At 34.5% G+C, this 19512-nt stretch overlaps 3 protein-coding genes and 1 pseudogene across 3 annotated transcripts; 1 reads left to right on the top strand and 3 right to left on the bottom strand.

Annotated features, from left to right (window-relative positions):
• The first annotated feature begins 1323 nt into the window (after positions 1-1323).
• On the top strand, positions 1324-5846 carry LOC121743283 (centromere/kinetochore protein zw10 homolog). The gene is made up of 14 exons (XM_042136539.1): positions 1324-1920; positions 2324-2461; positions 2583-2756; positions 2883-3044; positions 3218-3451; positions 3527-3667; positions 3769-3861; positions 4040-4135; positions 4428-4556; positions 4656-4733; positions 4828-4986; positions 5083-5230; positions 5322-5404; positions 5471-5846. The coding sequence occupies exons 1-14, from the start codon at positions 1360-1362 to the stop codon at positions 5555-5557; spliced, it is 2283 nt and encodes a 760-aa protein (XP_041992473.1). The 5' UTR covers positions 1324-1359; the 3' UTR covers positions 5558-5846.
• Positions 5847-6356: 510 nt separating this feature from the next.
• On the bottom strand, positions 6357-8905 carry LOC121744282 (triacylglycerol lipase 2-like). Its single transcript, XM_042137766.1, has 9 exons — positions 8738-8905; positions 8174-8284; positions 7933-8073; positions 7631-7741; positions 7399-7542; positions 7277-7317; positions 6925-6998; positions 6760-6846; positions 6357-6676 (listed from the first exon to the last, which is right to left on the bottom strand). Exons 1-9 carry the CDS (start codon positions 8903-8905, stop codon positions 6357-6359), a joined length of 1197 nt encoding a protein of 398 aa, XP_041993700.1.
• Positions 8906-10410: 1505 nt separating this feature from the next.
• On the bottom strand, positions 10411-13847 carry LOC121743827 (triacylglycerol lipase 2-like). The gene is made up of 9 exons (XM_042137197.1): positions 13654-13847; positions 12918-13034; positions 12681-12821; positions 12040-12150; positions 11812-11955; positions 11561-11601; positions 11175-11254; positions 11001-11087; positions 10411-10801 (listed from the first exon to the last, which is right to left on the bottom strand). The coding sequence occupies exons 1-9, from the start codon at positions 13819-13821 to the stop codon at positions 10482-10484; spliced, it is 1209 nt and encodes a 402-aa protein (XP_041993131.1). The 5' UTR covers positions 13822-13847; the 3' UTR covers positions 10411-10481.
• Positions 13848-17252: 3405 nt separating this feature from the next.
• LOC121746149 lies at positions 17253-18983 on the bottom strand (annotated as a pseudogene).
• Between the last annotated feature and the right edge of the window lie 529 nt (positions 18984-19512).

Genomic DNA, 19512 nt, shown 5'->3' with positions numbered 1-19512 from the left:
CATAGAATTCAAATAAAATCAAACAAAATTTTGAGGTAATAAAATAAAACAACTACAAAAAATTAGCAATGGCGGCATTAAGACAAAAAGTTTCAATGATTTTTTTGGTGGGAATTTTGGTTTGCTTGATCCTAGTAAAACAAGTTCATGCTGTGGATCAACCAGGCCACAGTATCCATGTTTATCGCGATCTTGCTAACGAGGACGACGACGATAGCCATGACGGTCACATCATAGGCAACATGAAGAAGTTTGGCGACGAAGATTCTGATGACGATGTACCAGAAGTTACTGTTTTAGGACATTAATTAAGATATGTATGTACATGTGCACGTACATATCTTTTATCTCGTGGGGACTCGGTCTATTTTCTAATTGTTAATGACACATATGGATATGAGAGGTGGTATAATGTTCTTTATTTGTATAAAATTTGTGTCTTCTTCAGTTATTTTCTTTATGTACGGAGTTTGAAAATTTCAAAAGGTTTGGATTTGATTTGACACCTTTCATTAATGTTGTAATTTGATGATCATTCATACTACAACGCGAATAAAAGATTATTGTGAACTTCGTCATTATCGTGAATCATATAACTATTTCAAGTTTCATTTTTGTTATTATTATTAAAATTCACGCTATAGTTCCGACGCATGTGTCTAATAACAGAGTACATTATAATTATTAAATACTAATGAATGACTAATATAGTTTCTTATCAATTATGGCTAATTATAAGATAAGAGGTTAGTAAATTATCATCCCCTATGAAATTCTACGTATTAGGGCATGCAACTTGAAAATTAGTAAATAGGAGTACATTGAAAAAATAATATAAAATAATTAATTTTCTACTGGATAAATTGCTTGAAATGTTATGAAGGTTGGTTGAATTTTGGAATATTTCACAACTTAAAAAATCTGTCACAAAATCATGAAATTTAGATATACTCGCAATTATTCATGAAAAAATATGATAACCTACATGTAGTATATTGTTGATGTTTTTCAATTAAACGACTATGCATAGCAACATATGTGACATGGTTAAATTCATTGACAGTGACTTTCATGTATAATTTCCGACTGCTATACTAAATCCAATTTTACCAAAAATTTATTAAGAAAAATTGTGAACAAATCCAAACCTAATGATTTCTCCCTTTGATTTCTTAAATTGTGGGATAAACCCGAATTTGGGTGGAAAATATTTATATAAAGTTGCTAGTAGTATTACTCTTGAATTAAGGGCGAAACTGAAATTTATCAAACTCTCGGGGTGAAAAAGTGAAATAAAACCATACTGTTATATTATCCGCTGCGGACTTCCCTACAGTCGATACAGTGGACTCTCTCGCTATGGACGTTCTAATCAACTCAATCAACGTCCGGGAACTTCTCTCCTCGCCGGAATCCCCTTCCTCACCTCTGTCAGCGCCGGATCTCCGCCTCCTCATCTCCCGCCTCGATGCCCACTCCCTCCGGATCAAATCCACCGTCCAATCGTACCTCCTGTCCCACCATTCCGACTTCTCCACCCTCTTCTCGAGCTGCGCCGACGTCGTTTCCAAGTCGGAGAATCTCGCCGAAGATTTCGCCGCGATGCTGAGCCTCGTGTGCGATCAGCCGGTGGAGGCGGATGTGGGGAGGATCGTGAAGGAGATTGTGGAGAAGAGGCGAGAGGCGCGGGAGAAGAGGGAGATTCTGGAGTTTTTGGGGGTAATTTTGGAATTGGATCGGAAATTGGTGGTGGTTAGGGAGGATGTGAAGCGTGGGAGAGTGGTGGAGGCGGCGGAGGGGCTTAGGGAGCTGAAGGAAGCTCTTGGAGTGAAGGGCGGTGGCGATGCTCAGACGGCGGCGGAAGGTGAGCCGGCTGTTTATGCGATTCTCAGAAAGCAGTGGGCGGATTGTTTCGAGGAGGTGAATTGGAATTTTGCTTTGATTTCTGTGATTTGAGGAATTGGGGAAAGTAATTGAATTTTCGCTAATGTCCATCTACATTGAAAATCAAATGCTTTTTTTTTGTTATATATGTATGGTTTTGCCTTAGTTAGATTGAAAACGAATGTATAACATTTGAAAGGTGTGATCTTGAGCTAGTAGCTTCTGCAGTAAGAATTCTTCATTTCATTTTAGAAAAGGTTGTTATTTGTGCTCTTTTTATGATTTGCTCCTACTGAGAATCGACTGGTATATGTTGCTTTTTCGCTGCATGTGGTGCAATTGACATTCAACCTTACATTTCCGATTGACTGTGAGTAACGAAATGGTGATTTTATCCAATTTTATGATTTGTTTTTAGAGCCATTCAATTTGGATGTAGATTCAAGAGCTACTTCTGAGGTTTATGGAGAACGGTGTGCGGTTTGACCAGGATACAAATGCGGTTCATGTAAAGCATCAGATAAGCGTAGATGGAATTAATGGTCTAGAGCTATCCACTATTATGAATGCTATGGATGTGAGTAAGAAATTTACTTAGTCCAAACGGTGCTTCATCCTTCATTTGGCGAATATTCCCAGATTCGTTTTTCAGTGATACCTTTCTCTGCAATACCTAATAATCCGTGATGTTTATGTAGGTTGCTGGGGTCCTTGATTATGGGCTTGCTAAAATTGCAGATCTGATCACGAAATACGTTTTTACACCGGTAGTGAGTTGCAAAGCAAATCCTGTTGTTGAAGAAGAAAACAGCCAGGAGTCGGGCGATGTCAGAGAAGCAGTTCTTAAGATGGTTCCATCCGTTGAGCCCGAGGTACAAATTTGAAATCTGGCAAGTAGAATTAGCTTGCATGTGTTATGTGTTTATATAGTTATCATTTTACGCATTCCTTTCTGTGAATTAAACCAATGCTTAAAACTTTGTAACAATTATACACAGGGAAACAAGGTAGACGGTGAACTTATGTACTCCAACATCGTTCGGATCATTGATTTTTTCAGCAAATTTTTATGCTTCAACAATGGCTCTTGGATGTGCTGTTTTGGAAGATTGACTTGGCCGAGGATGTCAGATATGATTATTTCAAATTTCCTGGCCAAGGTTCATGTTTTAGTTGTCTTATATTCAACATTGGTTCATATCTAAAGAAATTGTTGAGAATATATGTGATGTCGTAAAAATGCTCATTCCTTTGGTAAGAAGTCGGAGGATCTCAAAGTGTCGATTCTTGTCCCACCGTATCTTACTCATGAAATCCGTTCATCTGGTTTCAGGTTGTTCCCGACGATGCTTCCAAGCTTGCCGAGTTTCAGCAAATCAGGAAACTAACAATTGATTTTGAGATCGCTTTGAAGGAACTCAAGTTCATATCTTCCTCGAACGATAAAGATCATAAGCTGAGTAATTTTGCTGACAATGTTGAAGTGCACTTTGCATCGAGAAAGAAAGTTCAAATATTGGCTAGGGCCAGAAATATGCTTCTGCAATCTGATTTCAGCCTTCCTCAGGTGAGTACATATCTGTAATCTTGTAAGTGTTTTCTGCTCGTCTGTCTGATTCAGCTGTGGTGTATTTGCCTGCAGGACTATGCTACGAGAACATCACGGGCCAATAAAGAAGAGAGTGCTGATTCCAATCGTGTTATTTTGCTTTTTTCATCTGAAGAATGTGTGGTGTCTGTATCAGCTAAAGAACTAATGGAGCTTGTGCTCCAAACCTTGAAGGTTAGTTGAGTATAATGATGTAATCGATGTAATCCCTATACTTTCTATTCGTTGTGCCCACACATATTCAGAATTTGTTCTGATTGGAGTGGTTATTGCAGGATGTATGTATGTCACCTCCAAAAGTGGCATTGGAATTCTACCATGCTGCTAGAAATGCTCTAGTACTTTACGAAGCGATCATCCCCGTGAAGGTTAGTGCATAGAGCTTGTAGATAAAAAGCTGTCGATATTCAAAATACTATGCTATCTTGCTCTATTTAGCTAAATTCTTTTGTTCTGCGGTGAAGATTTTGCATATGATCATATTTATAAAAATTCAACGATTATGATAATATATAATGTTATGACATCTCTTCTTGATTTGTAAAGCTTCAAAGGCAGCTTGATACCATTAACCAGGCGGCTGTTCTCATGCACAATGACTGTCTTTACCTATCTCAGGAGATTCTTGGGCTTGCGTTTCAGGTAAGCAGGAATGCTTGGCCTGCAAATTGATTATTTTTCTTGCCATCATCTGAAAATTATAATACTGTCTGAAAATATGCTGATGCTATTGATCACTGATTTTCTGCAGCTAACTGATTGTAGTTCATTTCGAATTGTCGAATTTATTTCAGCTCTGAAATAAGTAGTGATCAACCCAAATTGAATTTTTTTGTGTATCCCCTATCTATGATCACCCAAGCTGTTGTCAACCACTATAATAAATTTTTTTAACTACTTTTCCGTAATGTTTCCCCTTACTTTGATATTGCAGTATCGTCCATACTTTCCTAGTTCTGTTAAAGAGCTTGCTGTATTTATTGATTTGGCTCCCAAATTTCAACTTCTGGCTGAAGATGTTTTGCAGCGTCAAATTCAGCTTGTTATGTCCAACTTAAAACAGGTACACTTTCTTGTTATGTATATGGGCTTTATAATGGTATTTTCTTTTACAAGCCAAATCTTTTGGGGTCTGATTATGATATAATATGCTGTTGACTAGGCTATCGATGGAGCCAACGGATTCCAAAATACCCACCAAATAAAACAATTCGAATCTGCCAAATTTTGCATCGATCAGGTATTCAGCACCTCTTTTAAAAGAAAAGCTTTGATGCCTTCCCCTTGTTTTCATCATTTCTCCTGTTTGAGATGTTGATTGGGTTTTGTGTTAGATTGCGTTCGTAATTGAGAAAGTGCACATCATCTGGGAACCTTTGTTACTTCCTTCCACTTATGAGAAGAGTATGACCGTGATTCTAGAGTCAGTTTTCACAAGACTTGCAAAAGAGATACTTCTTATAGATGACATGGCTGCCGAAGAAACATTGCAGGTGCAGTGCAGAACCTGATATATACTGTATATATATAGTTCACAAATGTATAAATATTAACCTGAAGAATCTTTCTCACTGGCTTTCCGAATGCAGCTACAAAGACTGATTCAGCTGCTGTTCGAGCATCTATCCTCTTTACTCGAGCCCATGTTGGCTGGGGACGAGAGAGAGAAGTCACAAGAGGCTCAAAAGGACATGGATAATCTTATATTATCCATTCGGAAGCTGAGAAAGTTGGCCGGTGATAATTTTTTATCGATTATTGTACCATGTTTCCATTATAACATACAGTACTACCATTTTCTTACACTTTTTCCTGCATACTCCCTTAGAACTCTTGGATATGCCTCTGAAGTCCATTACCGATGCCTGGGAAAGTTGTGAACTCGCTGATTGCAACTTCAAAGCATCAGAGGTAATAAAATCCGTGTACATCCTAAACGGAAAGGAATGCTATTAATCACTGCCTCTTCCATTGCAGGTCGAAGATTTCATTCGAGCAATCTTTACAGATTCACCTCTGAGAAAAGAATGCTTGTTCAGAATAGAAAACACAAACTTAAGATGAAAGAAGAAAGGCGACTTAATTTGGATTCACGGGCCGAACAGATAAAGACTTGAAGTGAATCAACGACCTCATAACCTGTGGGAGTTGGGAGGCGAAACGAGCTCTCTACAAAATGATGGAAAATGTGACAGCAGCGTCTAGAAGAGGCTTGTCCAAGAGTTACTCCACATTTCTGATTTAGCTCATTTTGTGATTTAGGTTTTTTCAAAAGAAAACAATTTTGAGTATATGCAGTGATACAGAAATAGAAAATCGTACTATGATATAAAAAAGGTTATCCTTTTGATCAGTTTCATGTGTTGGTGATCAAGTGATTTTGTGTTCTAACTGAAAAAAGAGAGTTATGTCTTTGATTTGGTGTTTCTTTTCATCATAAAAATGTCGACTCTGCATCATGCTGATGCACAACGAAGGAAATCAGCTCGATCAGGAGGTGTTGGTGTAATTTAAACCTGTAATTTTTCTGTCACGAACTCACTTACTCCACTAACCCACTCTCGAGGTAAGCCGACCCCTCGACCCTTTCTCTCTATTCGAATGACCAACTTTTGAGAGAGCGAGAGCATGGCGAAAGTAATATGATCCACAGACTTGAGAAACTATTTTCGTGCGAGAAAAGCTTCGTTCTTTGAGACGAACGACTCACTTTTTAGTGTGGCGAATGGCCATAAAAGCTTCATTATGCCACAAGCAAATTTTAGTGAGACCAAGTGTGAAATGCTAAAATCTTAATTGTGATGAATGTTGCTATATTCACAATAACATCTAAAATTAATGTGGAATTCAATGTACACAAATTCTAGTTGGAACTAAAGAAGGCCATGAGAGGGCTATACACAAGTTGCTTAGCATTCACAGCATAGACAAAATCCAAGTGAGCATAGTCATCTCTATACTGCACCACAAGCTTATTCGGGTCATGATCCGACAGCACCCCAATGAGCGTCTGCACGTCTTTAACATCTGAGAGAAGATCCTTCCCTCCGTAGCTGAGGAAGAGAGGAAGGTCATTTGGGATGCTAGTGATGTTGTAGTCCGGAGGCGTCGCCTGCCCATAGTGCTTGTTGTTGTCCCCATCGCTTCCGTAGTCGTACATTGCTATGGTCCCTTTCCTTATCACTGGAAAGACACCAGTAACTCTCAGCTACTATTCGAGGTAAATAATTCAAAATAAAAAAAAGGCGCGAAACTTTTGATCTTACTCTGGGCTAGATGGATCATGTTCTTTGTAGCCGTTGGTTGTTGGTGAGAAAGGCTTGGTGTTGAAGAGTTCATGCAACAATTAGGGCCTAAATTGAAGGTGACAAAATTGAGAATTTGTGAGGATGTAATTCAATGAAACAATTTTTATTTCACTCTTGTATTACCTGTAATAACATTTTCAAAATTGGAACAATCAATGTGGCTGCATATATCAGCAACAAGCTTGGAAACAGGACCTCTGTCATATCCAAATTAAAAACAAATAAATCTCAAAATTCCATATAAATCATAAAAAATGCATGATTTTCACACAAAAGCCAAAGAACTACATTTCTCTCAAAAAGTCCTATTTCCATTTCTACATGAAAGAAAGATCTCATATTCAGTAAACACTAGCTAGTTTACGTTGAGTGACAAGATAGAATGATAAAACATATGATACGACGTTCAAAATTAATCAATCAATCCATTGAAGCAAACGGCATATTAGCTTAGATAATTTTTAACGCGTCTCACCCTCCCGGAGCGAATTCTTTGACTCCCAACCAGTAAATCACCTGTCAAACGTCACAAGATTGCGTTTATAAAGATCAAACACAAGAACATAATATGAAAGAATAAACTAGTATTTAACTTACTTCAGCTGTGAAGATATCAGCAGCAGCTCTAGCAAGAGGAGATGGCATTTGCCCCATATAAGCTATGGGGCTAAGCAGTGCAGCTGATCTCACCATGCTCAAAACCTCGTGTCTCGAAAATGCACCAAATGCCATCAAAGTACCCTACAATCATCACACAAAAAAATTAAAATAATCACAAAAGGAAGAGATAAAATGAGATGAAAAGAAAGAAAAAGTGTTTAGTAGCTACCAAGGAATGGCCAACATAGTGCAACTTCTGGCCGGTTTGGGTGTGGACGTAGTCGAACATGGCTGGGAGGTCGTAAGCTACTAGCTCGTCCCAAGACCAGTCCCAGTATTCCTAAAATTTCCAAATATTGGTGAGAAATGGGAATATACTTATTTATTTGTATGTGTTACATTTATTTATTTGCCTTGAGTTCATGGATTTTATGTTAGATGTATAATTTAATTAGGTAAGTTAGAGAATTAGTAGTACTTAATTTGTTCCCATGCATGTATCCTCATTTTGCAGTTTAATGTGATTCTCACCGGATCATTAGGGCCGAGCGAGGTATGGCCACTGCTGTAGTTCGTACCTCGCACGTTGCCCAACCATACGTCGAATCCATTGTCCGCCAAGATGAACCCTAGAGATTCATCAGGAGACAGAGCCAGCCATGTCGAGGCATCCTGTTTAGTTCATTTTATGAAAATAAATAATTATTGTTAGCAAGTGTAGGGACACTAATTAATCTGAAAGATGAAAACTTAAAGGGTTTGAAGTAGCAACACTTATTAGGCCATGTTGGAGTAGAACGGGGGGCTTGGGCCCCCCCTTCGTCCCCGATCGCCCCGTTGGAATCCTTTGCATGCTCAGGATGAATCCATCTTTTGTAGTCACCTGATCAGACATACTCTTATAATGATATCTGTGTATGATAGAGTTAATAATTCCCAAATAAGTCACCATAATGACTCATTTTGAATTTTGATTTTGGTTATAAGGAAAGTTTGAATGCATGGAGAGATAGAAATCCATAGCTTCATCTTAAAATCAATTGCTAATAACTGAAATTGTCGATAAAACTTATGTATTGTTTAGTTAGTTAATAGTACCAAAAGAAATATATATTGTTTTCAGTTTTCTGGTTACACCGATGTGATACATTTGTTAGTTTCATTTTGTCCAATACGAAAGACTATTTACGACACCGATTAATCATTACCAATTTCAACTACTAAATTTTTTTCTCAAGTAAAATTTGTCGATGGAAAGGAAGATTACTATTGAAATATTTTTCAAAACTACTAAATGGATAAAAAGACACACACACATAGACATACTAAGTCTTACCTTATGTTCTTCACAGCTATAGCCTTTTGTCTTCACTATTAGCTGACAAATTCCATCTTCATCATTACTGGATTCCAATTCTCTTGAAATCTTTGTTCCTCTACCTGCAGCTAGGACAGCAAACAGAAGTAGCAACAAAGTTAAGGATGTCACTGTCTTCATCGCCATTTTTGTAATTCAATCTATGTAAATATGTGATTGTGTGTATTCTAAAAGATATTGGTGATTGATCAATTGCTTAATTTCATTCCTTTTTATAGGGAGTGAAGCTCAAAATTTGATTGAATAAGAATTTATGTTATTGTCATTACAAGATAAAGTTCAGACATCGTTAATGACACGGTTCCATGTGTTCATACTAAGCTAAAGACTCCACGATTGGACATGTATTATATATCGAGAAGATTTTATTTTTAAACAACTTGATTCTTCTTTCCATATTTTAGGAGCATGATACCAAAACGTTGTGAATAACTAGACAAATTTGAAGTAAACCCAAAACCTTGAATTTCAACATATAATGAGTTTAAATTTAAAATCAAACTGGATATTACAAATTTGATGAACATTAGAATTATGTAAAGTCACTAATTTGCTATATCTAGGAAACCAATCTCAAATTAAATTGTGTACGCACATGATAGAATTAAGTCTAGTGAGAGACACTCAATAATTTAATTTGGTTTTTAATGGGACATAAATGTGGATTTGTGTTCTCCAATATAGAAAGCCAAATAGGTAAAGGAAGAAAACAAGAATGTAATGCAGGCATAAAATGCCAAGATTTATTTATTTATTATTAGTGAAGTTTTAGGTCAATATCTAAGAAATTTATCAAATTATTTGACTGATGTTGATATGGAAATGATTTATCGGTCAAATTAATAAGATCCGGATATTACCATTGTATAAGGGCCAACGTCATCTCAATTGATCACAATTCATGGTTTTTTTTTTGTGTCGACGACTCGATAGATTATTAAGAATGTGTTGTTAATCCATTTTAACTTTTATTTGGAGAATATTACTACCATTTTAATCCATTTATCCAATTTATTCTTAATAAGATCTGAGTATTACCAATTTAAATTTTATCCGCCAAATTAATATCCATTTTTACTTTTATTTCTTTTTTTGTGTCGATAGATTATTAAGAATGTTGTTAATCCTACTAGGTGTAATTAGTTTATTTAAGCGTTGTTCAGTTGTTATGACTCATTATTATTTGATTATCCAGATTTTTAGTTAAAGGAGATGGCTATAAGTTGTGAGATTCAATCTCATAAATCTACCATAATCATATTCAATAATGAGATATAATCTTTCAAATTAATGTACGAAACATATTTGCATTGCGAAACAAGGTCCTCCTTGTCACTATTAAATAAAATGTTCAAACCGAAAAATGTTAGAATAGAAATAAATAAAAAAAAAGCAACAAAATACTGTATAAATAAAAATAAGTACTCTATACAATTACAACGGTAAACCTACAAACAGCTACGAAGCGGCTTAAGCCTATACCAAGTTAAAAAGTCATCATCATCACAACGTTATATTTCAGAATTATGAACTTAAATTTGTGAATATATAATTCATACCAAAATAAATTTAAACGTCTATCCATGTAATCGAACAACCACAAATTCTGTAGTCGTAAATTACAACATAAATTTTACAATGATAACATTTTCTTCCATTTTCTTTTCTTAGATCGGTTATTCACTTACAATGTACACAAATTCTAGTTCGATTTAAAGAAGTCCATCACAGGGTTGTACACAACTTGCTTAGCATTCACACCATAAACAAAATCCATGTGAGCATACTTTTCTACATACTGCACCACAAGCTTATCCGGGTCATGATTCGATAACGCCTCAATGAGCGTGTGCACGTCCTTCACATCCGAGAGAAGATCCTTCCCTCCGTAGCTCAGGAGGAGAGGAAGATCTCTCGGGATTCTAGTCATGTCATACTCGGGAGGCATCGCCTGTCCATAGTGCTTGCGGTTCCCCGCTATGATGCCATAGTCGTACATCGCTATGTTCTTTTTCCTAATCACTGAATTAAACACCAGTTGCTATTCGAGGTAAATAAGAAATAACAATAACAATAATAATAATAACAATAACAATAACAATAAAATAGTTGCGAAACTTCTAGTCAGGACTCAGAAGTAAATAGCAACTGCTACTCGAGATAAATATAATAAATAAATAAAAATTTTAAAAAAAAGGCTCGGAGCTAATTTTGATCTTACTCTGAGATAGATGAATCACGTTCTTTGTTGACGTTGGTTCTTGCTTATCAAAATTTGGTCTTGAAGTGTTCATACAACAATTAGGGCCTAAATTAAATGTGACGAAAAATATTCATTTATAGTAGTAGTATGTATATATCTTTCAATCATTTGGTTAATGAAACTTTGATTTACCTGATATAAGATCCTGTATATTAAAACAGCTCATTTTGGTGCAGATATCAGCAGCGAGTTTGGAAGGAGGACCTTGTTTCCTACCCAAAATCCATAAGAAATTAATGTTCCAAAAATCATATATTAATCAAATGGATAAAACAAAAATACTAATGTCAACATCTATTAAAATAGAACGGTGCTCACATTTGAGCACAAAATATGTAACGTAACACACCTCTCTATATATAAAGATCTATTCGCACTTCTACGTGTTTAAAATTAAAGATGAGACTATCAAACAAGTTTAAAATTCATCAATTTATCAAAATAAATGATCAATTTGACTGTTAATCTATTAATCATGTCACCTCTAAAACTGTTAACGTTGCTAGTTAATTTCTTACTCGTGTGGGTTGAATTTTCTGACTCCCAACCAATAAAACGCCTGCAACAAAAGGGTACATATACATTCATCACTCATATACATATATACCAAGTCAAGAAAAAAAAAGACAGATAAAGTAATTGAGATTATAGTGATTGATTTTTTTATCAAAAGGAAAAAAAAAAAGAAAAGTGATTCATTTAAATAAAAAAATTAATACGAATCAATTAAGTTGCGACGGAAGGAACATATTTTAAAAAAAATTCTTACATCACCCAAGAATATATCAGCACCAGCTCTAGCAACGGGAGATGGCAATTGCCCCACATAAGCTATGGGGCTAAGCATAGCAGCTGATCTAACCATCTCCAAAAGCCTGTGCCTCGAAAACGCAGCAAATCCCATCAAGGTTCCCTACAATCATCGTCACAAAATTAAGAAGAAATAAAAACAAAAAGTGTTGAAGGTTTAGGGTTTAGGGTTTAGGATATTACGTACCAATGAATGAGCGACGTAGTGGATCTTCTGCCCTGTTTGGTGGTAGACGTGCTCGGCCATGGCTGGGAGGTCGTATGCTGCTAGCTCGTCCCACGACCATTCCCAGTATTCCTATGTTTCCAAAATCGAAATGAATTAGACATATCTATCTATCTGTCTATCTTCTAACTATCTATTTTAAATGTTCATTTTAAGATAAGTAAAATAAAATAGTACTATTATCTTAAAGTATTTTAAATGTTCATTTGGTACTCATAAAATAAGATGCAATGTGGATCCAAAATTAAGTATTTTAAGATAAATAAAACATATGAAATAGTAAGATATAATATGAATTAATAACGGAAAGAAAACAAACAAAATTTTTAGCCATGAGAAGCAATGTGGATTAAGAAAAGAATGAATGTGATAAGATGTAACATGGATTAACAAAAGAAAAAAGGAAGAACTATAAGAAAGGAATGAGACAAGATGTAATATGGATTCATAAAAGAAAGAAAAAAAGGAAAATTGTTAGGCATGTGGTAAAGTAATATGGATTAATCAGTGCAATTAGTTATCACTTTAATAAGAAATGTTCTTATTTGAAGCTTTTCATGGAGTATACTATAACACTGATGATAAAGGCGGTTAACCAGTACCGGATCATTAGGGCTAAGCGAGGTATGGCTACTACTGTGGGTCGTGCCTCGCACGTTGGCCAACCAAACATCAAACCCGTTGTCCGCCAAGATGAACCCTAGAGCTTCATCAGGAGGCATATCCAACCATATCAAGGCATCCTATTTTAAACATTAACAAAATGAATAAGTTTGAATTAAGTGTAATGATATTGTTTGCATAAAAGATGAAAAGGTGAAGGAGTTGGAAGTAGTAACCGTCAGTAGGCCGTGTTGAAGTAGAACCGGGGGCTTCGGCCCACTCTTCTTCCCGGGTCCCCACCGCCCAGCCGGAATCCGCTGCATGCTAAGGATGTATCCATCTTCTGTTGTCACCTTCATCAGACATACACTATTTTATTCAACACTAGAGTTTGTAATAGTATGATTTATTGATGAAAAAAAACACAATTTTTGACTCATTGTTTGTAATTTCGATTCCATTTTCTAATTAAGTAAGTTTTAAAAAGGGAGGATAAAAAGAGGCTAATTATTTTGAAATTAAGTGTACACATTGTTGAATTCTTGAAAATAATATCTTATCCCATCATTTAATGATTTTATACCTCTGTATTAACTAGAAAATAGGCTGGTGATGGAATCTATCCCATCAGTTAATGATTTTATTCGTTTTATCTAAAATTTGAAATTTATCAATTTTATCCCCAGTTTTTAGTAATTATAGAAACTATATCTTAAGTTTTATAACCTGTCAATCTTATCTAAATATTTGTTAATTTAACCAATCATTTTCCAAAAATTGTTTTTAAAAAATAAAAATATTCGTATAAGTACAATTTATTTTGGAAAGAAAAATAATACTAGCTCATCTTTCAAAGATTGATATAAAATTAATACAATCACACGAAAACATAATGAAAAAACACTCTCCTTTAATTTAAAAAATAAAACACACACACACACAGACACACGCAAAAAAAACTTAATTTCTTACCTTATGATCTTCACAACTATATCCTTGTGTTTCTATCACAAGCTTGCACATTCCATCTCCATGATTATTGGATTCCAATTCCCTTAACATCTTTGTTCTTCCACCAGCTGCTAAGGCAGCAAACATAAGTAGCAACAAAATTAAGGATGTTGCTGACGTCATCACCATTTTTTGTCACACTAAATATCTTCTCTCCTTTCTCCTACAATTTTTTGGTGATTAATTAATGGAGTTGCTGCCTTTTATAGGGAGTCAAAACTCAATATCTTTTTGAATAAAGAAGTTTATGTTATTAAATCCAGGATTCCATGTGCTCACACATATTGATACGTGCCAAACTCTACAGTTGGATATGAGTATTAATTAGGGAAATTTGTGGAAAAAAATGAATATTAGTCCAATTTTGGCATGTCCCGTAATTTTAAAATATTAGCCATAAAAATCATATTAACATTTTTCTCAATTTTTTTATGTAAAAACATTCCGATTTCTTACTTATAATATGTTGTTGCTTTCACGGACATGTGTCTTAATTTGCTAATGTGTTGAGTTATTTGCTAAATGTGTTGAGAAAATGATAATATTTACAAGTGATTCCGTTCTCATAAAATTTTCCGGATGTCATATTAGATATAATTTCAACCAAATACTCCACATATTACTAGATCCATGAGAAAAGTGTTAAATTCATAATTTTTACGGTCAATTTTTTAAAAATTATAGATGAACAAGAATTTGATTAGAATTCATGGTTTCTGACAATTTGCCCTATTAGTTATATCCAGAATTAAATTAATAAGAATTTGATTCCTCCTCCAATATATATTTTGGGACCATGATTCGCATAATTTGATTGGCTCTACTACAACAGAGTTTGTTTAATAGCTCATTTTAGTGATAAAAAGAGAGATGCCAAAAATATTATTCCTATCTTATTTTTTGTATAACAAAATGTGGTTACACCTTGCATATACATCTACATATTTTGGTCATATATATACAAATATATGGAAATTTTTTGCAATTAAATATAAATAATTAATAGTTTTTGTCGTGACAACCATGTAAGTAAACTTACCCTAAAGTACTATATATTTATACTTTTATAAAATTGTCATAATTTTGAGGTATATAACTAAACTTTACTAGCATCAGAAGTGTAATAATTGTTGTTTTTTCTCTTTAAATGGAAAAAATGATAAAAAGCAAATCTTTTTTTCTTTCTCTCTCAAATCTAAATTGCACTTTTAGTTTTTATTTGCTTCTATTTTTTTCTATCATTTTTTTTGCTTCTCTTTAATTGTTACACCTAACTATGGGGCTAGAGTGTGCGCTGTGGTCTAAGCAAATTGAGCCATACCAAACTAATATTAATAATACTAAATTATCAGGTTTGGTAAAAATGTACCATGCTTAGGATTTAGCTTGAGTAATTGCTCTTTAATTCATTGGTTATTTTCTCATTAATTATTTACTCACTTCAAAATATTGCTTTTTTTCAATTTTATGAAATTTAGAATAATGTACAAGCTTGTTTATGGAGTAATACTGTAGTACTTATTGAAACGAACAACATAAAAAATCGATAGACAAGTACTCAATATTTAAGTATTAATAATGAATTGATACTCTCGAAGTTCCCCTATGGAATAACTTTACTCTTTAGGGTATTAAACACATTTTCTTTGCTTCATAAATCAATTTGTGCTTTGCTTTAAAAACTTATTTAAAATAAGTTGTTATAACCATACACATATATCATCAATTAATGATAATATAGAAAACGAAAATTAAACTACTTTGTTAACAAACATCATCGACGTCCTTATTAGCTTTTACGTTGCATCAAACTATTAAGTTGCTTTACGTTTCTTTAATAAAAAGGGGCCGAAGATATTATGTTTAAATAGTTATAAATACAATATTTTTACTAACTTTTTGCACAGCCTTGTTTGTGAAATAATAATCTTACAATAGAGAGATTACGTTTAAATAGTAAATACAAATGATGTTATATTATTATCCCTTTTTGTTGGGAGAATAATAATCATGTGGCTGAAAGGTCATGATTTCTCTTTTTAGCATAAGTATCAATGTAGAAAATTACAAATTCAAATCCAACCCTTTTTAGGCCGAGTTGTCAAAACTAGACCTCGTAAATCATGTGGATCGGATCGTCATCATGACCTGATACGCCGAAATCGACCGAACAGAAAACAAAACCGATTTAATCGAAAACAAAACTAAATTCAATTTAGATTTTTTAGAAATTTCAGATCATATCGGATCTTGATTTCTTTTTCTTCCGAAATTCATATTTTCAATTCGGTTCGATTAATATTTTAAAACAAAAAAATATCCAAAATGTGAATTATATTTAATATATAATTTTAATTATATAATATATTTAATTAAAATTCAAATAATATTTTATGAAAATATTTATAACTTAATATATAATTAAAAATATATTTTGGGATATTTTTGCTTTTTAAATTTGGTCGGATTTAATTCTTAACAATTAGGTTTTTGGATAATTTTGATTAGTTCAAATTTATATGCTCACAAAATTCGAATATTGTAAGTATTAGACAAAAATCCTGAATACACATCCTTGGCAGAAGAGCAAACAATGAGAGGTTGATCCCTCTATTTAATTTCCTATTTCTCCCCTTGATAAGAAAAAGTTGCTTGCATGTCATTCTTCCCCACTTACACCTTTCATTATTCCTATTTTAGTCTAATTCAGTTGCTCAAATAAAAAAAAGTGTTTAACCTTAGTCCTAATTAGATAGCAAAAGTCGACACAAATAACAACTTTCCATCCGATAAAAGAAGGATGTTGATTTCCTTTCGAATATCATCTTCTTTCGTCACCTTTACCTTCTTGTTTTATTTTCTTTTCTTCTTGTTTCTTATTGAAAACGAGGTGACGACACTAACAATATACTCCCCCCGTCCCGCACTACTCGCACTTATTTCCTTTTTGGGCGTCCCAAGTTACTTGCACTCTTTCCATTTTTAGTAAAAAATTTCACCTACAGCCGTAATTTTTTACTTTCCTATACACTCATTCCTTAATCTCCGTGACGAAAAGGAAAGGGGCGAGTAGCCCGGGACGGAGGGAGTATTAACCAAGTATATATTTTTAATAACTGAATAGCAAGATTTTTTTTGTTTGGTGATTTAACCAAGGATGAAGTGTTTTCTGGTTCAATTAACCGGCCAGTTATTATCTTAATATTGTCTCATTTGATTCATAGACTATATTGCATAGGTATGATCTTTTGATCAAGGTTTGGGTCAATCAAGCCAATAAAATTCCTAGATTTTAGATTTTAAAAAATACACAAAAGTAAAATACAGCATTTATCGAAAAAAAATTTATGCGTCCGTCCCAGAACATGCATTAACTATTTGTTTCGCATCAAGAATACAAAAACTAGAAATAATCCATTCAAATTCAAACTCTTCTTACCAACTTTCAACACAAAATCTCATCAGACCGTCCGATCATCGTTCGACCACTCACAAACACGATCCACGTGGGTATACATGTGTAAAAAACAAACAACAAAAACACACAAAACATTTTATCATTAATGAAGCCTAAAGAAGGCTATGAGAGGATCATACACAACTTGTCTAGCATGAGCATACTCCTCTCTATACTCCACAACAAGCTTATCTCCCCCACGGCTGCGCAGGACGTCGAGCAGAAGCTCCATGTCCCTTGGCACCGAGAGGGCATCCACCCCTCCATAGGCAAGGAGGAGAGGCAGATCACTCGGGATCTTGTCTTACCCCATAGGGTTGAATTCATTGATCTTCAACCAATGCAAAGTCTGTCAAAAAAAAAACATAAGTACATGTTATACTGAGAAATCCCAACAAAAAAAATAAAAATTTGAAGGATATATTTCAATTAGTTAGCTACCTATGCAAGAAGAGTTTCTGCCCCAATTCTTGCTAGAGGTGAAGTGACTTCACCTAGGTAAGCAATAGGGCTTAGCAATGCAGCTGATCTCATCATGCTCACTAAATCTCCATTAGAAACTGCAGCAAGAGCCATCAAAGTTCCCTACAAACCAACGAGATTTTATGCAGTGATGTTTTGTGAGTCAAGTGGAGAGAGATTAAAGGAAGAGAGAGCAGTGTTACAGTGAGGAAATGTGTCTAACAAAGTGGGACGTCCCAAAAAGGAAAGAGACGGAGGGAGTATATATCCTCACAGAACATAAATGCATGTGTGTTCCTAGCAAGGTTACCTGTGAATGACCAACATAGTGAAGCTTCTGCCCTGTCTGATTATGAACATACTCAAAAGTTGCAGGAAGATCATGTGCAACGAGCTCGTCCCACGACCAATCCCAGTAGACCTAGCAAGTATCAAACTCTCCATATGTTAGAATCACGAAGTTTGGTGAAATCTTGGCCAGCCACATAAGATTTTGAAAAATAAAAGCGAAGTTCCAATTTTCTTGAATCGTCCCATCAGTACACAAAACGCTGTCTTTTAGTGATTTTCAAAACGATATGTTTCATTAAAATAAAGTATTTCTTCTTTTTCATTTTCTTTCTTTTCTTCTTGCATTTCTTATTTTAACAAATTGACATTGTTTTGAGCATCAGAATTTGACAAAAGTTCACGATATAAATTACTATTATCCATATTAAAAAAAACTACAGCTAAAACGAAAAAGAAAGGAAAAGGTGCAAGAATGATACTGCATCATCAGGGCAAAGGGAAGTGTGTCCAAGGCTGTACTTCGTGCCACGTGTGCTCACGAGCCAGACGTCGAACCCTCCATCAGACAAGACCAGAGCCAGAGACTGGTCAGGTGGGCAAAGCAGCCACGACACCGCATCCTGCACCATATTTTGTCATCATTTTACTCACAAACTAACTAACACAATTCAGCTTATTTCCAAATTCTTGCAATGATGATGAAAAATATTTAGTATGATTCAAACAAACCATGAGTAGTCCATGCTGTAAGAAGACTGGTGGCCTCTCTCCTGCTGTCTTGCCTGATCTTCCATATGGGATATTTTGCAAGCTAAGAATGTAGCCATCCTTAGTTTTCACCTAAAATAGTCATGCAATTTTTTATGTCAGCGCAAAAAAAAAGTTATTACAAAACTAAATGTAATGTTACCTTATGCTCATGGCAAGGGTAGTTCTGTGGCTCCACAAGTGTGGTGCAAAGGCCCTCGGCAGCGGCTGACGATGCGTGTAAGCCAACATTATGTATGGTGTGGTGAGGTCTGCTTTTAACAGAAGAGAAACATGAAATGAACACAAGAAAAATGCAGATTAATGGGTTCATGTTTTTCTATGATTTGGCCATTTTCCACAGCTACCATTTTGGATCATTATATAAAATCTTGAATTGTAATTCAGCACTAAGGATTCCAAGTTTTAGGATCAAAATTAGAAGAATGAGAGCAAGATTCTGGATTTTGTTTATAAATGGCTAAATTCTTGAAATCATAGGTAATGGTTAAATATTATTTCTGATGTTTTCACAGAGAATTGATTAGAGCTTTCATATGTTATCATTTGGACTTGGTTCTTTTAGAGCCAAATGAATTTTAGTTGAACACAATTGTTTATCTGATGCATAACCAGAAAATTGTGACATTTTTATGATAAAAGATAGAAATAGATAAGTTTATTCATTGTTGTTTATTAGTATATCCTTATTTCATGAACATTATGTTTGTTATATTAACACAATTTTTTGACAATGATGACCAGATTGTGTTTACATACTAACTTTTAAAAATTATCAAATTTTTATGAATTTGTAAATTTAACATGGATAATATATGTAACAATACACCATGTTAAACCAA

Source organism: Salvia splendens, chromosome 8 (genome assembly GCF_004379255.2).
Source record: "Salvia splendens isolate huo1 chromosome 8, SspV2, whole genome shotgun sequence".
Lineage (NCBI taxonomy): Eukaryota > Viridiplantae > Streptophyta > Magnoliopsida > Lamiales > Lamiaceae > Salvia > Salvia splendens.
This window is presented reverse-complemented; position numbering and strand designations above follow the sequence as displayed.